Source organism: Eulemur rufifrons, chromosome 17 (genome assembly GCF_041146395.1).
Source record: "Eulemur rufifrons isolate Redbay chromosome 17, OSU_ERuf_1, whole genome shotgun sequence".
NCBI lineage: Eukaryota > Metazoa > Chordata > Mammalia > Primates > Lemuridae > Eulemur > Eulemur rufifrons.
The window spans coordinates 680,162-706,955 of record NC_090999.1 but is presented as its reverse complement, the minus strand read 5'-3'; the positions used below and the strand labels follow the sequence as shown (position 1 = coordinate 706,955).

At 51.2% G+C, this 26,794-nt stretch overlaps 1 protein-coding gene across 4 annotated transcripts; it reads left to right on the top strand.

Moving 5' to 3' along the window:
* Nucleotides 1-18: 18 nt before the first annotated feature.
* Nucleotides 19-26,794, top strand: SDHA (succinate dehydrogenase complex flavoprotein subunit A). Of its 4 annotated transcripts, none has more exons than XM_069492780.1 (15): nucleotides 19-97; nucleotides 5,042-5,173; nucleotides 6,239-6,400; nucleotides 7,193-7,336; nucleotides 7,637-7,801; nucleotides 8,864-9,012; nucleotides 10,897-11,021; nucleotides 13,429-13,597; nucleotides 14,745-14,940; nucleotides 15,897-16,068; nucleotides 18,707-18,825; nucleotides 22,649-22,760; nucleotides 22,899-23,029; nucleotides 24,434-24,547; nucleotides 25,961-26,790. In XM_069492780.1, the coding sequence occupies exons 1-15, from the start codon at nucleotides 35-37 to the stop codon at nucleotides 26,045-26,047; spliced, it is 2,040 nt and encodes a 679-aa protein (XP_069348881.1). In that variant the 5' UTR covers nucleotides 19-34; the 3' UTR covers nucleotides 26,048-26,790. The 4 variants fall into 4 exon arrangements, with proteins under 4 accessions (XP_069348881.1, XP_069348882.1, XP_069348883.1 ...); XM_069492781.1 differs by having other exon boundaries at nucleotides 5,087-5,173; nucleotides 25,961-26,789; XM_069492782.1 differs by lacking the exon at nucleotides 7,193-7,336 and having other exon boundaries at nucleotides 5,087-5,173; nucleotides 25,961-26,791.

The window sequence follows — 26,794 nt, the reverse complement described above, 5'->3', positions numbered from 1 at the left end:
GCGCAGGGGCTGGCGGGACAGTGCAGTGGCGGACATGTCTGGGATCCGAGGTTTGTCGCGGCTGCTGCGCGCGCGGCACCTGGCGTTGGCCCGGGCGGTGAGTCGGCGCCGCGGGGCGGAGCGGGGGCCGAGGCGGCGGCGGCGGGGCAGCTGGAGGGTCCCTAGCTGGTGCGGGCGGAACTGACGCCGGGTCCCCGCGCCCCTCGCCCCTGCCCCCGGGTCGGGACGGTCACGGCGGGGCCTGCGGCTGCGCCCAGGTGAAGGTCACGACCTCCACCGCCGGGTACCAGGCCTGGGGGTAGGAGGCCGCGCGGGCTGAGCGGATCCCGCCTCAGCCCTGGTGCGTGGACCAGGGGAGGAGCCGTGTCCGCCCAAGGTCACGGGCGGGTCCCCGCCGGGGGCCGCGCGGGGCTGGGCCGGCCGCTGTCGGGCGCCGGGTGGCAGGTGACGCCCGCGGCCCGCGGGTGGGTGGGGCGGCCGGGCCCGCGGGCGACCTGGGCGCGATGGAGGCGAGCCGGTGGCTGGGCCCGGCCCTTCCGCTCGTGAGCTGGCGAGAAGGCGCAGATCTGTGCGGCTCCCCACCCAGGCCTTGCAAGCGAAGGGCCTTTGTTTTGGGTTTTGTGTGCGGTGGCCCTTGTGCACAGTTTTAAAAATCAGATGGAGAATTCGGCACACTGACCGGGCGGGGACGCCAGGACCTTTGTTTTCCTGTGCACCGTGGGGAGAGTCGGAGAGGGGGGGAAGGCCGCGCCTCCCTGTGCCGGACTCTGGGGGTCGGGGATGGGAGTCGGGGTTGTGCTTTCCTGAGCCCTTGTGGTTTGATCGGTGTAAGCGACATCTCCGCAATGACATCTCCAGAATCGACCTTTTAGGGTTTTATTTAATCAAGCCAAGTTTCGAAGGTTTACTTGTTTAATTGTTTTAAATGAACTCTCCCACCCTTCAACTTTATAATTTAATCACAAAGTAAGATCCTAGTAGGAACCAAGGCATACAACAATACTTATTTGAATTATGCCTATAATTGTGACTGCAATTTTCTCCATTTTGAAATGTAGATGTAAAAAATTATGTGGAGTTAAACGTAAGGCGTAGTGGTACAGCCGTCCTGTCAACACCAGGAAGCGTTTTAAATGCTTTAATACGTCGCCCTGGTTGGTACTCACTGAGCTGAGATCCCACCCCCTGCTTCGGCCCCTACCCGCTGCTAAGAGGGAGTCCTGGGTCAGTGGGGCTTTTCAGCGGAAGTGCTAGATTGGGAACCTGCGGCTGGGGAAGAGCCAGTGTGTCCTCAACCGGGGTCGTGCCCAGCCTTGCTTCTGTAGACTGAGACCCTTCCAGCCTACAGAGCGGCCTCCATCCACTGCCCATGCCTTGTGGATTTATCCGTTTTTATCCGCGAAGATGCTGTGGTCGTTTTCCCCCATGCTAGCTCAGAACTTTTCCAGCTCAGAGCAAGAATAGAGTTCTGGCGCAACATGTAAGGCTGTGTAAACCGTTCTTGCCTAATGGCTTGATTAGAAGTAATCTTTTTCAGAGATTAATTGAATCAGCTTTGGGCTGCCAGCACCTAACCTGCATCATCTCAGAATCTTCACAGCCCTGTGGTTGGGTACTTGTAAACAAGAAGGCGCCATGGAGATGGCAAAATCGAACCACGAGTTAGGCCTACCTAGAGACGGTCTTGAATTTTTTAAGTCTTTTTATCTTGATGAAGCTAGTTTCTCCTATAGAAGTTAATTCTGCCCCAAGCCATATATTTATTGGCATTTCCGATAGGCTTTTTTCCCCCAAAGAACTGGAGTTTACAAAGGAACAAGAGAATCAAATTAGCAGAAAAAGTAAAGACATTTGTGATAGCCAACTGAGAAATATCCTTGTTAAATGGATGCTAAGGATAATTTCAGTAAAGTCCACAGAGAATTTTTTCTTTACATCATTTTGGTCAATTCTGTAGTGTTTTTCAGCCCATTCTGTATCGACAGCTGCTTCCAAGTTACAAGCCTATGGGACTTATTTTGCCGTATTTTCCTTTTCGTGGTTGCAGTGCACTGACAGTTTGCAAACTGTTCTAAAGCAGTTTAATGCAAAGGAAAACTAACCCAGAGACCTTAAATAGTTGTTGGCTAACTGCTCACTTCAGGTGAGAGATTTTTCAGACCCCTTACTGTGAATATCCAAAATACTGTTCTAGGATAAATCAATTTCTTTGGATTGTTCTGAATATGTTTTAATGGTGTATCTTAGAAGTACATTATTTAGGCCATTATAGTGGTATTGTTTGCTTCTTGGGATGATTACAATAACAATGACTTTCAGTTCTGCATTCTGTGTAATGTTTTCCTGGTTCATTTGAAAAATTGTGACTTGATTTTGATATATAACCTGGATATTAATTTTAGTCTGGAGTCTCATAGATTTTTCCCAAGTATCTTTAGCTAGTGGGGAAAGTCCAGGATGTGAAGTAACATTTGAAACCTTCAGTGGCATTCCCCCGAACCAGGGCTCATAACCTGTGCTCAGTAATCGTGTGAACTGTATTTTAAGCATCACTATTTTAAAAATAATAAACGTGAAAATAATTACACATATAGATGAGTATAGAAGGCCTTGTAAATGAAGAGGAATAGACCACCCCCCATTCCCCAGTGCTGAGCTGTTTCTGATATTGGTCCCTGGTATTTACTGCCTTTTCTTTAGCTGATATGCTGGTGCATTTTTATTATTTTTGGACATCAACTTCTTGCCCGGTAGAGGGGGATTTATTATAGTTCCCTTAAGCCACCCTCCTTTTGTCTTCCCAATATAGTTATGCAACCATTTGTAGGTCCTTTATTAGCTGCTTTTCTAATTGTTTAGATTGTACCTACCAATTAATTTCTTGTTCATGATTTATAGGTGTATTTTATTAGATGAGGACTCCCCATGTTGCTGGAGTGAGGATATTAGTGTCTCTACCCTTCTCACTTTTTTCTCCCTTCTGCTTCCTAATTGAGTCATCTGAACTTGTACGTTATTAAACAAGGTCTGAGTATTACTGTTAGGTAGATTTCCTCATTCTTCATGTTGCCCTGTTAGAAAATGTTTGGTAGGTTCTCCTCAGAAAGAAACTAAATAAATGACACAAAATGAGTTTTATCTCAAGACAGAAATAGGGTTAAAATTGGGTTCTCCAAATTCTAAAATCTCCCCCCAAATTAGGTAATTAGATTTAAATGCAAATGTTTAGTGTCGTTATTTTCCACCCAGGAGATGGTGTGATTATTTGTAAAGATTTCACTATACTAACTGCTACTTTTTAAGCCAGTGGGGGAAGGGGGTCTTCACTGTGAACATCTTAGAAAGAAATACTTAGAGATCTCACTGTTTGTATTTTAATTTTTTATAACAAAATATACTATTCTTTTTTTTTTTTTTTCAAGTGTGACAAAGTTTATTGAGGAAGGACAAGATAAGTTTACAGAGCAAGATACTGGACGAACAGGCCACTTGTAAGAAGAGGCCAAAATATGGTATTCTTATTGGTGCTATTATGTTAATAGGGTTCAAAAGTGTTTGTATTGAAATTCTTTCAAAGACTTAGTTCTTTCTTAAAACATGATTTTACCATTTAAAGTCATACTAAGAGAATATTTGTTCTTTTTAGTTTTCTAAATTTACTTTCTGAAAAAGAAAAAAACCCTAAATTGGCTTATGTCAATAAAAACAAAGAAATAGACTTGGAATTGGAGAATAGAAGAAAATCGCTTTTATCAGTTGAGATCTATTTAAAAATTCAAGAAACTACTTTGTAATTGGTGTTACTAAACTGAAATGTTTGTGCGAGCCATCATTCAGACCCAGAGTGAGAAGGGATGGAAGAGGTAGGAGGAAAGGAAGTCAAGTCCTCTGGCTTGGCCTGGTCCCTTCAGCTTATAAAGAAGCCACTCATTTTCAAGCAATTCAAGAGTTCATTTTGCCAAATTCTCCTCCCTGGAATCCCCACTTGTTTGTCCTACAGAATAAATTTTTTTTTGCCCCGCAGAATACTTGCAGACATCTCTCATATCCCCTCTTCTGATTGCTGAGTGTATTATTTCCTTAACTGTTCTTTGTGATGTTTCTGGAACTCCTCATTTTATCAGTGATTTTCTAAAATGCAGCCAGCAGAATGCTAAGATTCTTTCACACTGGGCCAGGATTTCACTAAAAGCAGTTTTCTGCCAGGTGCGGTGGCTCATGCCCGTAATCCCAGCGCTTTGGGAGGCTGAGGTGGAGAGGATTGCTTGAGGCCAGGAGTTCAAGACCATACTGAGCAACATAGTGAGACCCCATCTCTACAAAATTTTTTTTTAAATATTAGCTAGACGTGGTGGCACGTACCTGTAGTCCCAGCTACTTGGGAGGCAGAGGCAGGAGGATTGCTTGAGCCCGGGAATTCGAGGCTGCAATGAGCTGTGATTGTGCCCCTGCACCCCATTCTGGACAACAGAGCAAGACCTCGTCTCAAAAAAAAAAGAAAAAGGCAGTTTTTTTGTGTCAATGTTTCTAAGATGGGACGAGTTGTAAGGTTGGCCAGAGGGAACAGCACCAGGGCCTGAGCACAGAGTGCGGCCGAAGTCCTCCTGTGTGTAATGAAGGGCGACACCATTTGTAGCTTTTATTGTTCCGGAGTAAGATCTGCTGACACGCTGCGCAGAGCCTTCCCACTGAGCACACGGCGTCTGGAGCGCCAGTGGGAAAGGGCTGTGATGAAGCCAGTTAAAACGCTTCGCAGAACTGCCACGCCCAGTGACACGATGTAGGTGGTCTTCCCATCCTCCACTCAGTAGCACAAGGACTTGGCAGAGAAAGTGCCTTTTCCATTTGTACCTTGAGTCAGTGACTGTCCTGTCTGGAAACGCGCTGCATCCGCATGGGCTTTTCCTGGAGTCCAGGTCAGAGGGGAGAGGCGCTGCCGGGCCCAGCTCCTGGGCAGGTGTTCCTTGTGAGCCGGAGCACCTGGGCGCAGAGCGGGTCGGCGGTTTGCAAGGAGACGTTTTCATTACGGTTCCTCCCACAGCGTTGCTGTCCCTTCGCGGCACTAACCCTCAGTCTGTCTCGGCAGCGGCCGGCGGCGTTCCGGACGGGAACCCGGGGGTTTCACTTCACTGTTGGTGGGAACAAGAGAGCGTCTGCTAAAGTGTCAGATTCTGTAAGTTTTGGTTTTTTGTTCCATCATAATTTTTCTTTTCTGCTTCGAGGGGTAACGATCTATACCAGTCTGTCTTAGTATGTTTAGTTATGTTTTAATAGACCTATTTAAAAAGAAAAGATTCTCAGTGGGCATCCAGTACAAGGCCAGATTATTTTTAGTGTAATAATACTTAATTGTGGTGTAAGTATAAACATAGATATTAACATTTTTGCTTATGGCTTTTGTGTAACTATAAACTGGATTTAAATTTGAATAAAGTAAAGCAGCACATTGATAAAATGGAGATGAGCAGGGTTTGCTGCGGTGGCCCAGGCTGGTAGGTCGGGCACGGGTCCCTTTGTGTTCCGTGTGCCCGTGCCGCTCTGTTGCACAGCTGAGGTTCGCTGGCAAGTTCTTTCCTCCTAAGCTCCCCATCGCTACTACTACTCGGCACCTTCTCAGTCATAAAAAAGACACGGCCCTGAAGTAGAAGTGTGCTCCTCAACTCTAAGGCTGTCACCCAGATGAACTAGAACATGCTTCTGTAAATGAAAACAGCGTTCCAATATTTTCACGAGAAACGTGCAGCTCACAGGTGGGAAACTCTACTATGCTGCATTATGAGCGTAGATTTGTTTAGCACGTGCGTATGGGTAGAAGCATAAAGAGAGAAGATAAATAAAAAGGACAGCTGGAAAGCAAAGCCGTGTTAGAGCCGGTGTTTTGGTCCATGTTGTTGCTCTCCTTTGTGGGTGCAGTTCCCTGCCTTGGCAGACAGTTGGCAGATGGGGGTCTTGGTGGCCGAGCTTTCTGAGGAACAGATGTTTTGAGGGCACCCCTCTAAACTTTCAGCTGGTGTTGGGTTCACTGGTCCCGTGGGGTAGACGCTCTACCATTTATAGAACCTGACTGTTGGTCCCTTTTCCACACGAGGCTGTGCCCACCGCCCCTCGGCCCCGGCGGGTGCCGGCACTCTGTGCGTAGCAGCTGCCCCTCATGGTCTTCAAGCTGCTTCACCAGAACCACAGTCTCCGTGTTTGCATTGTGGCATGTGTGACTGCCAGGTGAACTTTTCTCTTCCAGATTTCTGCTCAGTATCCAGTAGTGGATCATGAATTTGATGCGGTGGTGGTAGGCGCCGGAGGGGCAGGCTTGCGTGCTGCGTTTGGCCTTTCTGAGGCAGGGTTTAACACAGCATGCGTGACGAAGCTCTTTCCTACCAGGTCCCACACTGTCGCAGCACAGGTAAGAGAGAGGCGCTGGGGACGCTCGACTGTGTGCAAAGTCCTGCCTGGTCCAGCTCTGCCCGGGCAGCCTCCTTCCTCCTTCCTCCTTCCCGTGCTGTGCCTGCTGGCTTCACCCGCACTCCGGGGCCCCACGTCAGGCTGGAGCCCTGTCTCCCGCTTGGGGCTTTAGTCACACTTGGGTCTTCTCTGACCGTCCGGCCTGGTGCCCCTCCCACCATGCCTCGTGAGAGAGATTATCTAAAGAGGAGGAATCGAAATTTAGGTTGGAGGAAAAAAAGGTGCGTTTCATTTGTCTCCCTGCCATGTTCTGTGCCTCTGAGGTGCAAGACGGGGTGGCGGCCACACACAGAAGGAAGCGGGGTGCAGGGCAGTGTGGCTCTCGGTGTGGAGCTTACAGCTTGGCAGGAAGCGTGACTCGTGTTTAGCACACACCCATAAATGCCACTGGGAACATTTTGTAATATAATAAAACGATCTGAATGGATCTGAGGTTGAGGAGCTTTTCTGCAGGTACGTTAAGTAATCGGCATGTTTTGTGTGACCTTTGACTCCTCCAAGCAGCCCTTCGAGGGTTCACTCATCTTCACGCACAGATGAGGAGACCGAGGCGGGGGTCTCTGTCCCTCAGCTGGGCAGGGCGGAGTTGTGACAGGGCACCAGCATGCCTGAGGTCAGCCCTCCCGGGCCGACCGCACACGTAGGTGGCTCCCTCGGAGTCCAGGCCGGGAGGAGACGGGAGGACGCCCTGGGCCCCCACGTACCGCTTGTAAGGCGTGCTTGGCGTTTCCAGGGCGGAATCAATGCTGCTCTGGGGAACATGGAAGAGGACAACTGGAGGTGGCATTTCTACGACACTGTGAAGGGCTCCGACTGGCTGGGGGACCAGGATGCCATCCACTACATGACAGAGCAGGCCCCTGCCGCCGTGGTCGAGGTGAGCTGTGGGAAGCTCGTGGGTCCTCTTGCGGTCTGTGGCCGATACAGAGGGAGTCCTGGAGAGAACTCAGGAGGTTGAGGCAGACGTCCCCGGCTGAAGGAATGGTGATGAGCTGAGCTGGCAAGGGAAGTCTTCGTCTAGCGTTAACTGCCAAGTGCGTTTAACAAGGAAGCTTTTCTGAAGTGTCAGCATTTTATAGAACGTTACTTTTGGTTTTGCAGATTGGGTTAAAGTCGTGTAGTATAAATTAGCTCAGCTCCTTTAGGGCGCTGGGTTTTGTTTGTTTTTGTTTCACAGCTAGAGAACTACGGCATGCCCTTCAGCAGAACTGAAGATGGGAGGATTTACCAGCGTGCGTTTGGGGGACAGAGCCTCAGGTTCGGCAAGGGCGGGCAGGCCCATCGGTGCTGCTGTGTGGCCGACCGGACGGGGCACTCCCTGTTGCACACCTTGTACGGAAGGGTGAGCCCCTCGCGCGCGTCTGAAATACCGAAAGGATGCTGTGGACAGCTCTCCGAGGCAGCACGTTCGCTCCTGCGTCTGTTTGGGAAAGTTGAACTGACCATCGTCATGTGCCGGGTTTGAACTTGGCATCTGTCGAGTTCAGGCTGTGAGAACAGAGCAAGTGTTGTAAGGCTCGTTCATCACCCCCGAGTTCCTGAGCTGGTGATTCGTTTTAATCCTTAACTGTTAAAGCTGGGCAAAGACTTGAGGGGTAGCGATCCCGGGGAGATCAGGGCCAGCTTTGCCATGGCCAAGTGATTAATGTTCTGGCCGGTATTGATTCAGAGGAATCAGTATTCGGAACTCTGTTGTTTTCAGATAAATGGGGACAGATCCCTAATTTGCAAGTGTTGGGACACCAGTGCCTTGACAACTGGCTGAGTGCCGTGACAACTGTGTGATGGGACCTGCCACCCCTCAGAGGAGCTGTCACGTGGGGACTTGGCCAGGCTCACGAGAGCTGCTTGCATTGGCCCAGGGGACCCTCAGCGCCAGGCCTCGTGACACTGTCCTGTGCTGGTCTTTTCTGTGGGGTAGAAGGCTGCTTATCTGCACTGTCCACTTTGGCAGCCAGCAGCCCCCGGGGCCACTGCAGATGTGGCCAGGGTGCCTGAGGAGCTGGACGGTTTGGTTTGTTTTGATTAAGTGTTTACGTGTAGCCAGTAGCTCCCGTCTGGGCCGTGACCCCTACAGTCCGTGGGCCTCACTCTGGTGCCAAACTCGCGCACACAAGACAGTCTGGGCTTAGGGAAATAGGAGCTGTGCTCCCAAAATTCGAGCAATACAGATACTCCGCTGCTCTCTCGTCTCTAGCGTGCATTGACACATTTGCACTTGTGTGTCCTGTGTGTGCCGCGCAGCGTGGAAGCCGCCTGTGCACCTGCACAGGGCCACCGGCACCGTTGCTGGTGTGAATTTACCTGGTCCGTTTGTTAGCAGAATGGAATCAAGTTCTTTGACCTGGTCGCATGAACAGCATCACTTTAACTGTCGGCCTAACTTGTCCCCTTGTGTTTCTAGTCTCTGCGGTACGACACCAGCTATTTTGTGGAGTACTTTGCCTTGGATCTCCTGATGGAAGGCGGAGAGTGTCGCGGCGTCATCGCGCTGTGCATAGAAGACGGGTCCATACATCGCATAAGAGCAAAGAACACTGTCATTGCTACGGGGTAGGAACCTAACGTCCCCTTGTAGCGATGGGGTCTCGCTGTTTCCCAGGCCGGGCTCGAACTCCTTGGCCTCACGTGATCCTCCCTCCTCGGCCTCCCAAGTTGCCATCATACCTGGCCAGGAATCTAATTTTTGTTTTATTTCTTTATAAAAATGAAGGACTTTCATTCAGAGTTTCTTTATTCTGATGAACGTGGAGGCATTGTAGAGTCACGGTTCAGACACAGGCCCCAACATAACTTCGTGGGGGCGGTGGTCTTCCTGGCCTTGGTTCCTCAGCTGTGAGGGGTGGCAGTGCGCCTGCCCCGGGGGGTGGCAGCACGGGATAGCCCCTCCGAGACAGCAGTGGCTGCCGTGCGGTCCAGGCTAGGAGGAGCCCCGAGGGTCATGGACTTTGCCCCTCCTGGCTGTGGATGAGGGGGCTGGGCCTCAAGGGTCACGTGGGGTCTCTGGTACAACTGTCCTTGCTGTAATGGATTCTGATTCCTGGAATAGATCATTCCTGTTTCTGCACATGATTAAGTACATTTCATTTCTACGCTGTCAGTTTGTTGCTTTAGCCATTTTAAAAACCTAACAAAGTTTTTGTACAGCAAAGGAAACAATCAGCAAAACTACAGATTGGCAGAGAATATCTGCAAACCATTTATCGGATAAGGGATTAATATCTGAAATGTATAAGGAACTCACGCAACTCAGTAGCAAAAACAACCACCCAATTAAAAATGGGCAAAGGACTCGAAAAGGCGTTTTTCTGACGAAGACACGCAAGTGGCCGAGCGGTGTGTGGAGGCTCCTCCTCACTGGTCACTGGGGAGGCAGCTGGGACCACAGAGACGCCACCTCGCCCCAGTGGGAAAGGCTGCTGCCGGGAAGACGAGCGGTGACAAGCGCCGTGAGGCTGTGGATGAAGGACACGCGCCGGCAGGGATGCAAAGCGGCGCAGCCACTGGGGAAACCAGTATGGAGATGCCGCAGAAAATTAAAAATAGAACCTCCATGGCATCCAGCAGTCCCGTTTCTGGGTACGAAGGTATGAAATCAGGAGCTCAGCGAGACGGGTTCACCGCGGCATCGCAGCATCGTGCACGCCGGTGTCTGACGAAGATGGGGCGTGTGTGCCCCGGGGCGTGAGGGACAGCACGGGGAACCTGGAGGGCAGTTGTTGCACGAAATAAACCAGGCACACAAAGGCAAACACTGCATGTCGCCACGGTGTCGCCTGTGTGTGGCGTCTAAAAACGTCAAGCTTGCAGAAACAGCAGAGCAGCGGCTGTCGGGCTGGAGGGCGCAGCGTGGGGAGATGCTGGTTAAAGGTGCGTCTCAGCTGTGAGATGACGTTCTGAAGATCTGGTGTACAGCACGGCGGCTGTCGTTAGCGATAACATGTATCCTCGAAGTTTGCTAGAAGAGTAGATATGAAGTGTCTGCATCACGAAAAACAGGGAAATTCTGTGAGGCGGTGGGTGTGTTAACCTGATCATGGTCATCAGTTCACTCTGTGTACTTAAATGATCACGTCATCGACCTTAAATATATACAGTCTGTATTTGTCAGTCGTAACCACAGTAAAGCTGGGAAAACAAGAGAATCCATAAAAGTTTCTAAATTTTTATTATAAAAGTAATATACGCCTGTCAGGGAAACCCAATACATAGGACAAAGCTAAAATACAGATGAGAGTCCCTTCCGTCCCCCAGGCCTGTCCCACTAGCCCAGGGCCGCGGCCCTCAGCGTGTGCACGCCCGTGTGTGGGGTTGGGGTGTGTTGCACGGACGGCGCCCGGGAGAGGTGCCCGGGGCCGCTCTGGCCATTCTGGGGTCGCGTCGGGTGGGAGGTCCTGGCGTGGGCCCTGTGCAGTCACTGCTGTTTGCTGCTTCCAGAGGCTACGGACGCACCTACTTCAGCTGCACGTCTGCCCACACCAGCACCGGTGACGGCACGGCCATGGTCACCAGGGCAGGCCTCCCCTGCCAGGACTTGGAGTTCGTTCAGTTCCACCCCACAGGTAGGACAGGACCCTTGCCTGCCAGTGGCTCGCTCGTGTCTGGTAAACATGCGGTGCCCACTCAGTGCTCCTCTGCGGTTTCCCGTACTAGCACACTTTTCATCTTCAGACCTCTCGCCTGTCAGGTCCTAACCTAGACGTCTTTTCCTCCAGGACAGTTCCCCGATTGCCCTCGGGCAGGTTAGGTCCTGTCTTGTGTGCTCCTCAAGCGCTCTACCCCTGGCCTTGGTGGCACTTATCCCGTGGCAAAGCAGCGGTTGGTCATCGTCCCTCCCCTGGGCTGGGCTGTCAGCTCCTCAGGGTGGGGCCGGTCTGTCTCGGTTGCCTCTGTGCTGTGTCCAGCGCGTGGCGGCCCGTCCGTGTCTGCCGGGCGCGCTGCGGCTGGGTGGTGGATCTGACGGGCGCGGGCTGTGGGCGCACTTCCGTCTCGGGAGAAGACCCGGCTTCCCTGGGACTGGGGCGTGAGGGCAGCACACGCCGTGACAGGACTCCGCGCCACAGGTGGGCCCTGGGCCTGCCTGTTTGACCAAGGGCCAACTCGTCAGACAGCTGACGCCATCAAGGGATTCGGCCACATTAACACAGAAGTGACAGTTGAGGTCCTGTTCGGGGGATGTTTTCCAGAAATGAACCTGAGAGAGACACACACCGCCACCTGCCTCTCATCTGAGGGGACTGTCCTGGATTCTTTCTGTGCTGCTTTGCTGACCTGTGGACTGGGGAGACTCCAGGTGGAATACCAGAGAACCAGACCTTTTGGCCGGGCGCGGTGGCTCACACCTGTCATCCCAGCACTCTGGGAGGCCGAGACAGCAGGATTGTTTGAGCTTAGGAGTTCAAGACCAGCCTGAGCAAGAGCGAGACCCCATCTCTACTAAAAATATGAAGAAATTAGCCAAACAACTAAAATATATACAAAAAATTAGCCGGGCATGGTGGCGCATGCCTGTAGTCCCAGCTACTCAGAGGCTGAGGCAGGAGGATCGCTTGAGCCCAGGAGTCTGAGGTTGCTGTGAGCTAGGCTGACGCCACGGCACTCTAGCCCAGGCAACAGAGTGACACTCTGTCTCAAAAAAGAAAAAAGAAGAACCAGACCTTTTTCTTCTCTTTGCTCTGTCAGTACGTTCTTTCTGGTCCCTGACAGGGATGAAAAATAAAAAATATATTTGTTGAGGATTTTTTTAGGTTTTGTTTTGTTTTTTTTTTTTTTTTTTTTTTGGTTTTTGAGATGGGGTCTTGCTGTGTGGCCCAGGCTAGAGTGCAGTCATAGCTCACTGCAGCCTCGAGCTCCAGGGTTCTGGTGGTCCTCCTGAGCAGCTCGGACCACAGGCACGCGCCACCATGCCCAGCTAATGTTTTAGTTTTTTTTTGGAGATGGGGTCTCACTGTGTTGCCCAGGCTGGCTCTTAAACTCTTGGCCTCAAGCGATCCTGCCGCCTCAGCCTCCCAGAGTGCTGGGATTATAGGTGGTGAGCCACCGTATCTGGTCTATTGGTTCTTTTTATTACTGTTCTTACCCAGTGAAATGCCACCGAGGGTCTCAATTCCATCTGTAATATATTTAGGGCTCCATTTCTGATGTTTCCTTTCCAATGTATGAGAAATTAAACCACCGAAAAAAGGTCATTGAAACTAGCAAAACTGGAATGCAGACGAAATGCAAGAATTTCATTCTTTTAAAAGCAAGATAACCCTTTGTGTACTAATGAAAATACTAGCTTTTGAATGATGTTTAATTTGGTCTCCATTGTTAAAATCCAGGAGCTTGGCATTTCTTGTTTTTCGTGACATTGAGGGACACAGAGTCATGGTCAAGAGCACATGTTGCTCAGCTTTGAATGTGGTTTCTGTCCTCTGCTGCGTGACCGTGGGTGGCTTATTAAGCTTTAATTTGTTTGTCTCTGAGAATGGGGGTAACGTTACCTGGGGTTGTCATAAAGCTTATGCGAGTTAATGTCTGTAAAGCAGGTAGAACCGTCCATAGCAAGTACTAACTATAACAATAACTATTGTCCTTGCTGCTATTTGGGTACTTCAGGTACCCAAATTCTCCAAGCTGGTTATTCTCACCGAAAGTAGTTACCACAATATCATCGTGCAAAAGAATGTCCAAAAATTAAAACAAAATTTGGTGCATTTAACATACACTGGGCTGCAATCAGAGTATTGAACAGAGCTTCGTTCACTAGTGACACCCCCCCTGCTCCCTGGGGGACCCCAGTCTGCCCAGACCTGTTATCCACACTTGCTACTGCTAACGCTTTCTCTTTATTATTCAGTTTTTCATGTAAGGCCCCTGGTATACCCTTTTCCTGTCTGCCCCTAAAAATGTCTTGAAGAAATACGCATTTGAAATACAGATGTAGCATTCATTAGTCTTAAGTATTTAATTGGTTTTTTTTTGCAGGCATCTACGGTGCTGGCTGCCTCATCACAGAAGGGTGCCGTGGCGAGGGCGGCATCCTCATCAACAGTGAGGGCGAGCGTTTCATGGAGCGCTATGCGCCTGTCGCCAAGGACCTGGCGTCCAGAGACGTCGTGTCTCGATCGATGACGCTGGAAATCCGTGAAGGAAGGTGTGTGGGATTTGCCCCCGGGCTGTCTGGGTGGGTGTGCGTGAGCTCACGCACCCTGTGCCGTGGCTCCCTTTTGGTGACTGTTCATTTACATTTTAACGTCCAGGCTGGTGTCACTTCTGGGCCACCTTCGACACCGCTCACCCCCACCTTAGTAGCTCACACGAACAGTTCGCTGTTACTTGCTGGCTGTTGTTTGTTAGTTTGTGATACTTTTCTTAAGGAGCCACATTTTGAGAATTTTAGCTGGTTTAACGTAGATCTTTCTCAAATCTGAAACATAGTTTGTCCTCGTGGGTGGGCATGTGGCAGACACCCAGCATGGGAGGGAGAAACACACACACCCAGCCCGGAGTCGGCGCGTGAGCCCTGGGTGCCGTGTGTCAGGCCCACAGGTGTCTCAGCAGCCCTCCAGGGTGGGGGTTGGTTGTCTTTCGGCAGAGTGACGCGAGGCTCTTCTAGCGCGGGGCCCTGTTTGTTAGCGTAGACACTCGTTACCTATCTGCTGGTGTGGCCTGTAGAGGTTTTACACGTTTACATGAGAAACAAGAAGTCAGATGGCGTTTTAGAGCCCAGCCGCGCCCCTGTATCCGGGAGTGCACGTCTGTGCGCTCGGCCCGCCGCGGGTGGAGGTGGAGCTGCATCCGGACTGGGCACTCGCAGGCCTCCCCTGTCCACCCCTCCCGGGACAGCGCGGTCTGACAGCCGTCTGCGGCGTTCCCGCTGCATTCGCTGTTCCGGGGGCTCCAGAGACAACGGAAAGCGCAGGAGGGTGTGCGCAGATGACCTGCCAACGCCGCCCTGTTCTGCGTCGGGGACTCGAGCGTCTGCGGATTCGGGAATCCACAGTCCTAGAACCAGTTCCTCCCAGGCCCAGAGGTGACCATCTGGCGTAGGGAACTTTCTAGGGCATCTACCAAGGAGACGTAGCAAATACGACCCCCACGGTTAGAGAGGGGTTCGGTGAGGGCGGGGTTGTCCCTGCCCTGCAGGAGGTGCCTAGGAAAGATGTGATGGGACAGTCACCATAAATGGAGGGCAGCGTTTTCTCAGTATCAAAAATGTTGGAACTTAACGTGCTTCAGTGATTTTGCATTCTCTATAGTTACCATTCTTTGCCATCTGTGACACTGTTCCGTTTTCCCAGAGGCTGCGGCCCCGAGAAGGATCACGTCTACCTGCAGCTGCACCACCTGCCCCCGGAGCAGCTGGCCATGCGCCTGCCTGGCATTTCAGAGACAGCCATGGTCTTCGCCGGCGTGGACGTCACCAAGGAGCCGATCCCCGTGCTCCCCACGGTGCACTACAACATGGGCGGCATCCCCACCAACCACAAGGGGCAGGTGACGGTGTCGGGCCCCCTCGCAGGTGTCCCTTCAGATCTTAGAGGAAAAGACAGATGTTTTCTTCAAAAAAGTACTGTGTTGTTTAATAGATTACACTTACTTTAAATTACTGATGCTGTTACTGGAGGGGGAGGGAGGCTGATTATAGTCCAGTTTTTACACTTACTCCTTAGTAGCAGTTCATTATTAACAATTTCTTAATTTTTTCTTAGTAAATAGTCATAATGCCATTAGCATTTTTTTCCGTTTTATAGTTACTTTCCCATGATCTCGTTATTGTTTAATGATCTTGTGAATCAGGTGGTCTTTACGATCAGTAGCCTGTCATTGCGCCCGTCTGTGTTGGTCCCCTCGTCAGGCGAGGTGGGCGGGAATTGCTCCTCCCCCTGCAGACATGAGTGGTGACCGGCAGCATCTGAAGTCGCCCTCGTCTCACACGCACCCCCACGCCTCGCGCGCGCCCCCTCGTCTCACACGCTCCCCCACGCCTCACGCGCGCCCCCACGTCTCACGCGCGCACCCCCACGCCTCACACGGGCCCCCACGCCTCGCGCGCGCCCCCGCGCCTCACGCGCGCCCCCACGTCTCACGCGCACCCCCACGCCTCACGCACCCCCACTGTGGGCTGCTCCCAGCCTGGGCCCGGGTCGTGCAGTCAGGCACAGAGGGGCGGCCGAGTCAGCGGTGGTGGGCAGGGTCCTGAGGAACACTGGATGTCAGGGAGGTCGTAGATGCTGGCATTGGGGGGTCCTTTGACCTGCGTGGCCCGGGGAGTGTTCAGGGGCAGAGGAGGACGGGAGGTCCCTTCTGGGGGTTCCCTCTCAGGCAGAGAAGACGAGGCCTTTACGTCCTGCCCTTGTCGGCCTACGTGCTGCACGGACACCCTGTCCGGGGAAGCAGGCCTGTGGAGACACGGGCACCCTGACGTTTCATCATCATCTTGTTTCCCAAAGGTCCTGAGGCACGTGAACGGCCAGGATCAGATTGTGCCCGGCCTGTACGCCTGTGGGGAGGCCGCCTGCGCCTCGGTGCACGGCGCCAACCGGCTCGGGGCCAACTCGCTCCTGGACCTGGTCGTCTTTGGCCGGGCCTGTGCCCTGAGCATCCAAGAGTCTTGCAGGCCTGGTACGTGCTTCCTGCGGGCGCCGGGCTCCGGCGAGGGGCTGCGGGTCCTGATGTGTGGGAACGAGCTCGGGGTCAAACAGGTGGTCTGGGTTCCTCCCTGGGACGTGCGGAAACAGGAAGGCAAGACCGTGTGTGGTGGCAGCGAGACTGGACCGTAGGCTGGGTAGGGCCTTCACAGTTACGAACGTAAATTTGGGGGGTCACATTTTGTTTTTTCTAGTCATTGTGTTCTGCTTAGAAAAGGCACTATTGGGAAATTATCATTTTGAAGGGAAGTTCATTACACGTGACTTGCCTGAAACAAATTACTTACTGCAGTACTTTAAACAATAGGCTTAAGTGAGTGTATAACTTCTTGGTACTTAGAAAAATAATTTAGGCTCCTCCAAGAACGAAGTATAACTAATCATTATTAAAGGAAAAGGGTGACTTAAACAAAATAAAAGGTTGGATGTGGTGCCCACCTTCCATGATAGAATGGATTTCAGTTGGTGGTTTTCTTATGGTAGCTTAAAATAATGTGCAAGAGAAAAAATTCCGTGTGCTGGAAGCGTGAGCCCACTTACATACACTAAAAACAGGATAGTTACCGTTGTTCCAACCTTCCAGAAGGTCCACAGCAGGTGTGGTGCCTCATTTGCTCAGAATGACCATGTGAGGGGGTGAGGCACGGGGGGACCCCAGGCCCACATGCTTCCCATCATGTTTCACTCGTGTTAACGGTTTAGCATCACTGCTGTTTTGTAGAGCAAACGCTTTTTGTACAGACTGAAGTGATGATGCAGAAACTAGTGCAGAAGTCTTAACCTACTAGTTCAATACACCCCCTTTGTATTTGTGTTTGGAAAGGTGCAGGTAATAAAAAGGGCAGGTTGTATTTCAGACAGTCTCTTCCTGAGTGTGTCCCCAGCTCGGGGCTGGCGCCCGCGGAGGTGGCGCCCCGTCCCGAGTCGGTGCTGCCCAGCGGCAAGGGTGGGCGGCTGTCCCGCTGCCACGGGCAGTGCCTGTCCCACTCGCCGGCCCTGCGCTTCACAGCCGTGGGGGCGGATGCCCCCTCAGAGCAAAGCAGAAATGTTGAGGTTCCCTTTCTTTGAAAATGAGAAAAAGTTTTATAGGAAAACCCTACACTTTTGTATCTGAGGGACCTATAAACACTTTTAAACTCAGAAATAAGAAGGAGCAAACGACTCACACGCACGTCTCACGCAGCGTGCTGGGAAGCCAGAGTCGAGAGGCCGTACGTGTGTATTGTATTTATGTGACATTCTGGAAAAGGACAAAACTGCACTGAAGAAACTGGATTGGGGGTTGCCTAGGCCATGTCCGGATTGCGCTGGCACTTAACATAGCTCTGTGCTTGTCAGAACTGGACAACCGACACTAAAAACCGTGACTTTATTTTATTGTATCTTAATTATGCTTTTATTTTTAAAAATGAAAAGAAAGAAAAAAAGTTTGTACCACTAATTCCCCCGAAATGTAAATTTTTTAAACATTTAAAAAGTTCAGTCCTGTATCATCTAGTGGTTAGGTAAAAAAAAGAAAAACCAACAAAGTTTAAATCTTTCTATATATTGTGGTTGTGGTAGGTGGTTATATGCATCTATGCTTGTGTTAAAATTTATACCAAAAGAAAAACAGCCGTTCTTACTGAATGTTCGGTTTTTAGAACAGTGTAAACAGAAGGAAAGGAAACAGCCTCCTGGAAGCTCCCGGCAGGACTCCAGAGCGGCCGGCGTCCTGACGCCGAGTGGGGTGGGCCGGGAGCACGCGACGTGCGTCTCTGCGTCCCATACCGTCTACCTCCTGCGTGTATGACCTGTTGGGAAAATGCTGCTAAAAAATGTCATCACAAAAAAACTTTGAAAAATCCTCAGAACATCTTTTTAGAAAGGCGAGAGCTGGCCCGGCGTAGTGGCTCACACCTGTAATCCCAGCACTCTGGGAGGTCAAGGCAGGAGGATTGCTTGAGGTCAAGAGTCTGAGACCAGCCTGAGCAACATAGTAAGACCCCCGACAAAAAGCAGACAAATTAGCAGGGCGTGGTGGCATTGCCTGCAGTCTCGGCCACCCAGGAGGCTGAGGCAGGAGGATCATCTGAGCCCAGGAGTTTAAGGTTGCAGGGAGCTGTTTTTGTGCCACTGCACTCCAGCCCAGGGCGACAGAGGGACCCTGTCTCAAAAAAGACAGGTGAGAGTATGTGAGTCAGAATCAGCAGACAAGCTCCAACAGTGCCATCACCTCCCTCGTCTCTTCACATCTGAGGACCACCGGGTGGCCGACCCCTGGGGAACACGGGAGGGTGTCATTTTCCCCTTAGTAGAGCAACAGTACAAGGTCTGCATATTTGAATTTTAATTTCTGAGATGCCTCCCAGTTAGTTCATTCCAAGATTACTTAATGGATACCGGCTACTGTGGGCCGGCAGTTTTTTCTTATGATCTTTAAAATTGGTCCCAAATCAGTAGATGGCTCCCTGGATGGGGGCGGGCGGGCAGTGTGTTGGCTCAGGTCACTGCTGCGGTTTTCAAATCCTTGAATGGCTGTGATGCGTGTTTGTGTGTCATTCTAAACTCCTTCAGTTTTTCTAAGTATTTTTTAAAAGTTAAATTCTAGCTTTTTTTTTTTTTTTTTTTAGGAGATAAAGTTCCCCCAATTAAACCAAATGCTGGGGAAGAATCTGTGATGAATCTTGACAAACTGAGGTTTGCTGATGGAAGCATCAGAACGTCGGAATTGCGACTCAGCATGCAGAAGGTAGGAACCCGGGCGCGCTGGAGCGCGGACGCTGGCTGCCCGGCCGGCCCTGCGCTGGGGTGCAGGGGTGCAGGGGTGCAGGACATGCCGCACCCATCAAGACAGAACAGAAGAGAGATCAGAAGGCCTCAATTAGATAAAAGTACCACACTCCTTTTCCGCAGAGAAGGCTGCAGGTCAACAGTCCAGGGCAGAATCAGCACCCGCGTAGCATCAGGGCAGCCTTCTGGGGCCTGGCGTGCCAGAGCGCGGCATCCGTCCTCAGACTGCCGCAGCCTGGAGCAGGAAGGGCAGTGGCACGCCAGAGAAGCAGCCCCAGGTCCTCCTGCCAGGCTTCCTGGGCATCCAGCACGAACTCGTGCTCACATCTTGCTCAGAAACCTCTCACGGTCACGCCCGGCTCCCAGCAACTCTGGAGATGTCTTTACACTGGGCCCGTTGCTGCCCCTGAATGTACTCAGACGGGGGGAGGGTGGGCGTTGGGCGAAAGCCGATCCCTGCAGCCTGTGTTCCCGAGTCGGCCTTCTAGACTAGGACGTCCAGTGGGACCTTCTGTGACGATGGGAATATTCTGACTCTTTGCTGTCCGCTGTGATAGCCACTAGCCACAAGTGGCTGCACATCACTTGGAATGCGGCCAAAGAAACTGCATTTTCATTTTCTTTCATTTTAGTTTTTAATGTAAATATCTATATATGTTTAGAGTCACTGCATTAGAAAAAAACACAAGTTTAGGTCAATAAAAATGTGTAAAACAGGAAGCAATCGAATTCTTATACAGGGATTTATTTTTATTTTTGAGACTGAGTCTCAAAGCTCTATTGCCTGGGCTGGAATGCAGTGGCATCATCATAGCTCACTGCGACCTCAAACTCCTGTGTTCAAGCGATCCTCCTGCCTCAGCCTCCTGAAGTAGCTGGGACTACAGGCACCACCACACCCAGCTAATATTTTTATTTTTTGTAGAGATGGGGGTCCTCACTGTATTGCTCAGGCTGGTCTCAAACTCCTGGTCTCAAGTGATCCTCCCACCCCAGCCTCCCAAAGAGTTAGAATTACAGGTGGGAGCCACCATGCCCGGCCCAATGCAGGGAGTTAGCTACTCTCCCAGCAAAGAATCAGGTCCTTTGGGCAGGGGTCGTCGCAAAGGATGGAAAAATACTAGGAAGTAGAAAATAGAAATAAAACGATACACAGAGACAAGAATATAGTTTATAAAGAATAGATTTAGGACAATAGGTACAGGGGGTGCTCGGAGGGCTTCATGATATCGTGTAGCCAAGACTGAAGTTTCCCATCAGTGTTTATGGGTACAGTGATCGGTTGCCAGTGGTAACAGACTTGCATAATAACAGGTAGTTCGTTTTAGGTTGAAAGTCTCCCAAAAGGCTTCTATAGATCCCTTAACTAACTCTATCTATGTGAACAAACCATTACAAAATCTTTTTAGGACAAACTTCTAAGTTTTAAGAGAAAATTATCACTTTAGCAAAAAACAGAGACATCGGGGCTCTGGTTATTGTGTATTGCAACAGATTCTTCAGAAGTCAAGCAAGAGCTGTCCCTTGGGCTAACTGCTCTAGCCACAGGTGTCTGTCTCAGGCGGCCTGTCTATCGATCAGCTCCCAGCCCGCGGCTCCAAGCAACCTGCCTTGTCCTTCAGAGCAGGCGAGAACCGCAGGCCTGAGACGCAGCGTCACCGCGGCAAGCAGCTGCTGCTGACCACTGAGACGCCCCTGAGGCAGCTTTGACATGCGAACTAACACGGTCACGTATTCCTTCAGGGCAAAGCCCTGCAGCACCTCTGAGATCGTTTCTGTCTCTGATATTACAGGGGGCATTTCCATAAATCAATATTTCTTAGGTTCAACAGCCTAAGACAGGGATTCTTGTCCACGAGTGACAGTCTCTGTCTTCCTGAGGTTGTTGGCAAGAATTTCTTCATGTGAGTATTGTCTAAAAAGAAGCCCCTTGCTTTAGCCACATTCTGAAGGAGCCCAGTGGCCACACACTGGCACCACCGGAAGGGAAAGGCTGCCTGCTTCCAGTCTCAGAGTTCTGCGTGCTGCTGTCCTCCAGTGAGGCTGGGCTTGCGGGGGCTTTGTGGAACGGGGAGAGCGGCGCGAGGAAGGCGCAGTAGGTCTGCAGGACCTCGGTGGGGTCGGAGGCCAGCAGGACAGACAGAGCCGTGGCGCTGGGCAGTAGGAGCCTGTGCCAGGGTGTGGCAGTGGCACCTCCGTGAGACTGAATAACCAGATAAGGGTTGTCCTGGTGCTCCCTGTGCGCCAGGCACCGTGAGACGCTAGAGTCCGCACTGAACACAGACAGAAGTTGTTGCACTCGTGGAATATGCATTTCAGTGGGGGAAGTAATTTTTCTGCTGATTCCAGCTAATATATAATAGTGACAATCGAAAAAAAAATGAGGCATGTATTGAAAAAGAGTAAAGTTATTATTTATACATACGCTTCCCTAAAAATTCCGAGAGAATAAACTGAAAAACTAATAGAAATAATGGAAGAATGTAGTAAAGTGCCTCGATAAACTGAGTAGCTTTTGAGTACGCCGGTGCCAACCCACTCCTAAGTCGACAGACATCTCACTCACGTTACAGCCAAACACGGAAATGCCTTGGACAGACTTAGCCAGAAATACATTAAAAAGATATGGAAAATACATGCCTACTAAAGGACAGGAAACAATGTTGAATATTTTGTAGATTTAAGATACAATTTTTCCCCACGTATTCTTCCTGAAAACCCCGTAAGTTGATGATGTGCATTACAGTTTTACAATTACGTATTAGTCTAAAGAAAATTAGATGAAATATCTCCACGTAAAATCATAAACTTAAAGACACGGCGTTGTCTGCTGTCGGCAGAGGAAGAGGCGTTCAGATCGGGGGCGCGGCGGGGTGGGGGGGCGTGTTGGCGAGGCTTCTCAGTAGGGGGGAAGGGGAGGGGCATCCCGAGAGAGGTGCCCGTCCCTTCGGCAGGAGACAAAGGGAGATGCCTTGTTCTCGGCATCCCTGAAGTAAGCTTCAGGCCTGTTTCATGGCACGTTTTCCGCGCGGGATCCATAAAGAGTGTCCACACAACACCCGGAAGAGCAGTCGCCCATGAGAAGATGGCAGAGGGCTCCAGGCCTGGAACTTTCCCGCTCCGTGATGGCCTCCGCACCTCGCTCACCCACTCACCCGCGCATCATCTCGGCACCTCCCAGCGTGTGTCCCCAGCAGGGTGGGGCCGGTTCACGTCATGTGACCGCCAGAGGCCTGTGGGCTGCACCGGGCTGCCCATTCGTCGGGGTTGGGGTGGGGCTTGCTGGGTCAGAGCGCTGTGCCTCGCAAGAAGTCCTCGTGGCATCGGCGACCCTGGCCCTGTTCCGCAAAGTCTGTGCCAGAAATGCAGTGTTGCCCTGGGCGTGATGTCTGCGGGCTCGTTTGAAGACATGCTTGCGATGGAAACATAGAAATTCTTTTTAAAGCTTTAATCAAAACTTCATTTTAAAATTCAGAGTAATAGGCCGGGCGAGGTGGCGCATGCCTGTCATCTCAGCTCTCAGGGAGGCCGAGGTGGGAGGATCGCTTGAGGCCAGGACTTTGAGACCAGCCTGGGCAACATTGCAAGACCTTGTCCCTACAAAAAAAATATTCACAGTAATAAACTCTCATAGTCTGAATTTCCTAGTTTTTCTGTTTAATTTACATAAATATTTTACAATACAATGAAATGTGGAAAACACTTAGGTCCAAAGGTTAAGCAGGTCCTGGTACGGCTTCTTCTGAGGATGAAGAGCTCACAAATGCTATTCTGTGTCGCAGTCCATGCAGAGTCACGCCGCAGTGTTCCGTGTGGGAAGCGTGCTGCAGGAAGGCTGTGACATCATCAGTCGGCTCTACGCAGACCTGCAGCACCTGAAGACGTTTGACAGGGGTGAGTGGTCGGCGCTGTCTGTCCTGCTCAGTGCCGTCTGCAGGCGTGGCGGTGTGCTCGCGGGCCCAGGGCCACGGCCACGGCCTGCAGAGCCTGTGTGGCTGGATCCCCCACCATGGGCCCTTGTGTTGCCCCCAGGAATGGTCTGGAACACGGACCTGGTGGAGACCTTGGAGCTGCAGAACCTGATGCTGTGTGCGCTGCAGACCATCTACGGAGCCGAGGCGCGGAAGGAGTCGCGGGGCGCTCACGCCAGGGAAGATTACAAGGTGTGCCCCCCCTCCCCCCCCATGCACCTGCTGTTGCGCCCACCTGGGGCTGCTCGCTCCACGCCTACGTTTTCTCTGCAATTCTTTTCATTCCGTTGTTCTCACCATCGTCAGTACCAGTGTGGCCTTGTTCTTGCCTGGACCAGCACCCGCTGTGGCCAACAGCAGCATCTCGGCAAAACGTGCCTTGTTCTCACTGGGGCCAGGGTCAGAGTTTAGCCAGAGTACCATGGCCAGGAAATGCTAATTTACTGAATTAAAATGATGGGAAAGTTATTATTTCAGACCTGACCTGTGGTGTGGGAAAGGTATTATAGAGCCTGATCTTTGGTCACTATTTTTCAGGTGAACTGATTTTTGTGCAGAGCACACGTGTCAGATTGTGCCAGAAAAGAGTATTTAGCATATGATAGCGAACACATGGGAAGGGAAGCTTGGGGTGTGAGAGCCAGTTCAGGATAAACTACCTCCGCAAAAGGATGAAGATCTTCCACGGGGCAGACCGCAGGCTTCGCTCAGGACAGCGTGTGGGCTGCCGCCTCTCCAGTCCGCGGCCGCGGGCGAACGGGCAGGTCGGCTGAGCGGGAGAATCGGGTTTTATTTACTGTGACAGTTATTGATCTGCCCTCCACTACTCGGGACTTTGTACCGGGACTGGGTTTGCCCTGTATGTACTCAGCGTGAAGGAAGAGATGGGCGAGCACGTCTGTGTGTACAGGACAGGAAGCTTCTCCAGGGCTGGTCATTCACGGGGCTGAGACGAATGAGTCTCCATTTCATCCAGTTACGGCGGATACGCAGGTAGATCCCAGGGGAGCTTATTCTGCAATTTCACACTTAGAGATGAGGGACTGTTGCGGCCCCAGCGGCCCCCAGAGAAGCCCTTCCCTCTGCCCACCCGCTCACCCAGCTCACTCAGCAGAAACAGCCGAGTGTTGGATCTGTGGGGTTTTCCGAAGAGGCTCCTACAAGTCTTACCCATTTCTACCTGCAGGATTTTCCTCAATAGCGTTCAGCTTCTCTTTATGAGTTTTTGAAAATTTTAATGTAACTGCTAAAATCAAGACATTTAAATAAAAACAAGGTGAAAGAAAAGGTTGAGGCAGTCTCCCAGAGTGTGAAACAAAAAGACAAAGGATTCGATGAACTTGTAGGAACATGAGGGATATTATCTAACAGAAATACAGAAACGGATCACTCTGGACCCGCACGGCTGGCTTCCAGCTCCTGACCCGCTCTGTGGCCTCGGTGGGTTGGACTTGTCCCTGGTGCCCTCGCTGGCTGAAGGGGAGGTGGCGTCAACGCAGGGCCCGGCGGCCGGTCCTGCGTGCGTCGCTCTGGTGCTGTGCAGCCGCCGCTTGCGCTGCTGGCAGAGTGACGATAGTGTCGCGCCTCTGCCCGCAGGTGCGGATCGACGAGTACGACTACTCCAAGCCCGTGCAGGGGCAGCAGCAGAAGCCCTTTGGGGAGCACTGGAGGAAGCACACCCTTTCGTACGTCGACGTCGGCACCGGCAAGGTACAGAGGGCTGGGGGGACTTGTCACCATGTGCTGATGCCCCTGCTGCCCTGCCGTGAACTGGGAGGACAGCCGGGTTTACGTCCGCAGTCGACAGAGCGGGGCACCCCTGCAAGACTGTCAGTCGGGCTTCCGGCCAGAGGCCGTCCAGTGCCTGCAGGTGCTTCTGAGGAGCCCGAGGAAGGGGCAGCTCCGTGGTGTGGGCCGGGTGGGGTCGCTGGGCAGGGACCACGTGTCCAAGGCCTGGTGGCCAGGGAGGAGGGAAGCCCATGGCTTTGGGTGGGAGGCACAGCCACTACCAGCAATGCACCTGGAGCCAGGGGGACGAGGTGCCGGTGGGCTCAGCAAGCAGAGCAGCACAGGCGCTGAGGCGGGCTGGGTGGGCAGCGCGCTGGGCTTGCAGGAGAGGGCTGTGGCCTTGTTCCACTGAAGCACAATTCACTTGGCACTTCTGCTGGGCACTAAGATTCAGAAATAATGAGGATAGAAAGTGTCTACCCTTAGGCTTTTTGTAGCTGTACCAGTCTTGTAAGCATTTACCTGTGTCCACAGAAGTTACGGTGAGCTCTGGCATCACTTGTATGGCACAGCTAGTGGGTCCTTAATTCAGGCAGCTGGTCATTTTCATAATTTGTCACGAAGGCCATTTTCTGATAGTGCATAGAAGTCAGACTTCCCCACTTCAGCCCAGCCTGTTTTTAATAATGTTTGGAGGTTTTTGTGATTATAAAAGAAATAACGTACTCATTTTAGAAAGTAAAAAAGAATTAAACGCCCGTCAATCAGGGATACCTATTACCATTTTGAAATATTTAAAAGTCTTGAGTGTACGTGTATATACTTTTTGCTATATGTGTACAAAGTTATGTATACAGGTTGAGTATCTCTTATCCAAAATGCTTGGGACCAGAAGTGTTTCAGGTTTGGGGTATTTTTGGATTTGGGATATTTGCATTATACTTACTGGGGGAACAACCCTAATCTGAAAATCTGAAACCCGAAGTGCTCCGTGAGCCTCTCCTCGTGTCGTTGCTCAAAAAGTTTCAGATTTTGGAACATTTGGGATTTTTGGATTACGGGTGTTTAACCTAGGTGAACACTTTCTGGTAGAAAAACTGGAAGTAAGTGGATAGTTTAACATACAGTGTGGTGGTACGTGCGAGGCGTCACCTCTTGGTGACGTACGTGTTTTTGCAGAGCGCTGAGAGTCTGGTGTTCTGACTGCTCTGTGTGGCACAGACGGCCGTCATCATGTGCTTCCCTGTCCTGCACCTGCCTCCTTTCCACTGTGTCGCTGACGATACTCCAGTGAATACCTTTACGTTCTGATAGCTGTAAATCTAAATTTTTTCAAAAGCAAGTAACACGAGATGGCAGTTCGTACGTGACTTACCACCGACTATTCTTTTTAAGGTCACTCTGGAATACAGACCTGTAATCGACAAAACTTTGAATGAAGCAGACTGTGCCACGGTCCCCCCGGCCATTCGCTCCTACTGACGAGAGGAAATGCGGCGACCCCAGAATCAGCTCTGTAATTATGTATATTGGCTCACGCACCTGTCCTGTCCTAACCCTTTATAAAGCGCTGCCCTTGAGGGAATAAGGAGCACGTTGGAATAGCGACTGTAAACCCAGCGGCCAGCGGCTGGGGAGCACTGCACTCAGCTTTGTCCCCTGCTTTATTCTTTTTTTTTTTTCCTTGAGACAGAGTCTCACTTTGTTACCAGGGCTGGAGTGCAGTGGCCTCGTCACAGCTCACTGCAGCCTCCAACTCCTGGGCTCAGCAGATCCTCCTGCCTCAGCCTCCCAAGTAGCTGGGAATACAGGTACCACCACCACACCCAGCTAATTTTTTTTTGGTGGAGACGGGGTCTCGCTCTTGCTCAGGCTGGTCTCAGACTCCTGAGCTCAAGCGATCCTCCCGTCTTGGCCTCCCAGAGTGCTGGGATCACAGGCGTGAACCGCCGCGCCCGGCCCCTTGCATTATTCTTGTGAAATGATAAGACTGGACATAATTCTTAACGAAGCATAAATGAACAAAACTTTATTTCCAAGTCTGTTTAAAATAGTGTACTGTTTGGCTTTAGGCATATTTGTTGACCTGAAATATTAAATGTGATTATCTTTGTATTTTGTGACATCAGTATCCAGATATTTTGTGGTTGTAGTTTATTTCTAAGTAAAAATGAATTTTGGTTTGTGACAGCAGATGAAGAAAACTAACCTTTCTTCCTTGTTCTGGGC

Bases quoted from the DNA above. Each gene is read 5' to 3' on its own strand.
- SDHA (XM_069492780.1), top strand. From the start codon at position 35: ATGTCTGGGATCCGAGGTTTGTCGCGGCTGCTGCGCGCGCGGCACCTG. The intron at 11,022-13,428 runs GTAGGACAGGAC...TTTTTTTTGCAG, and splicing joins CGTTCAGTTCCACCCCACAG to GCATCTACGGTGCTGGCTGC. The intron at 16,069-18,706 runs GTACGTGCTTCC...TTTTTTTTTTAG, and splicing joins CCAAGAGTCTTGCAGGCCTG to GAGATAAAGTTCCCCCAATT.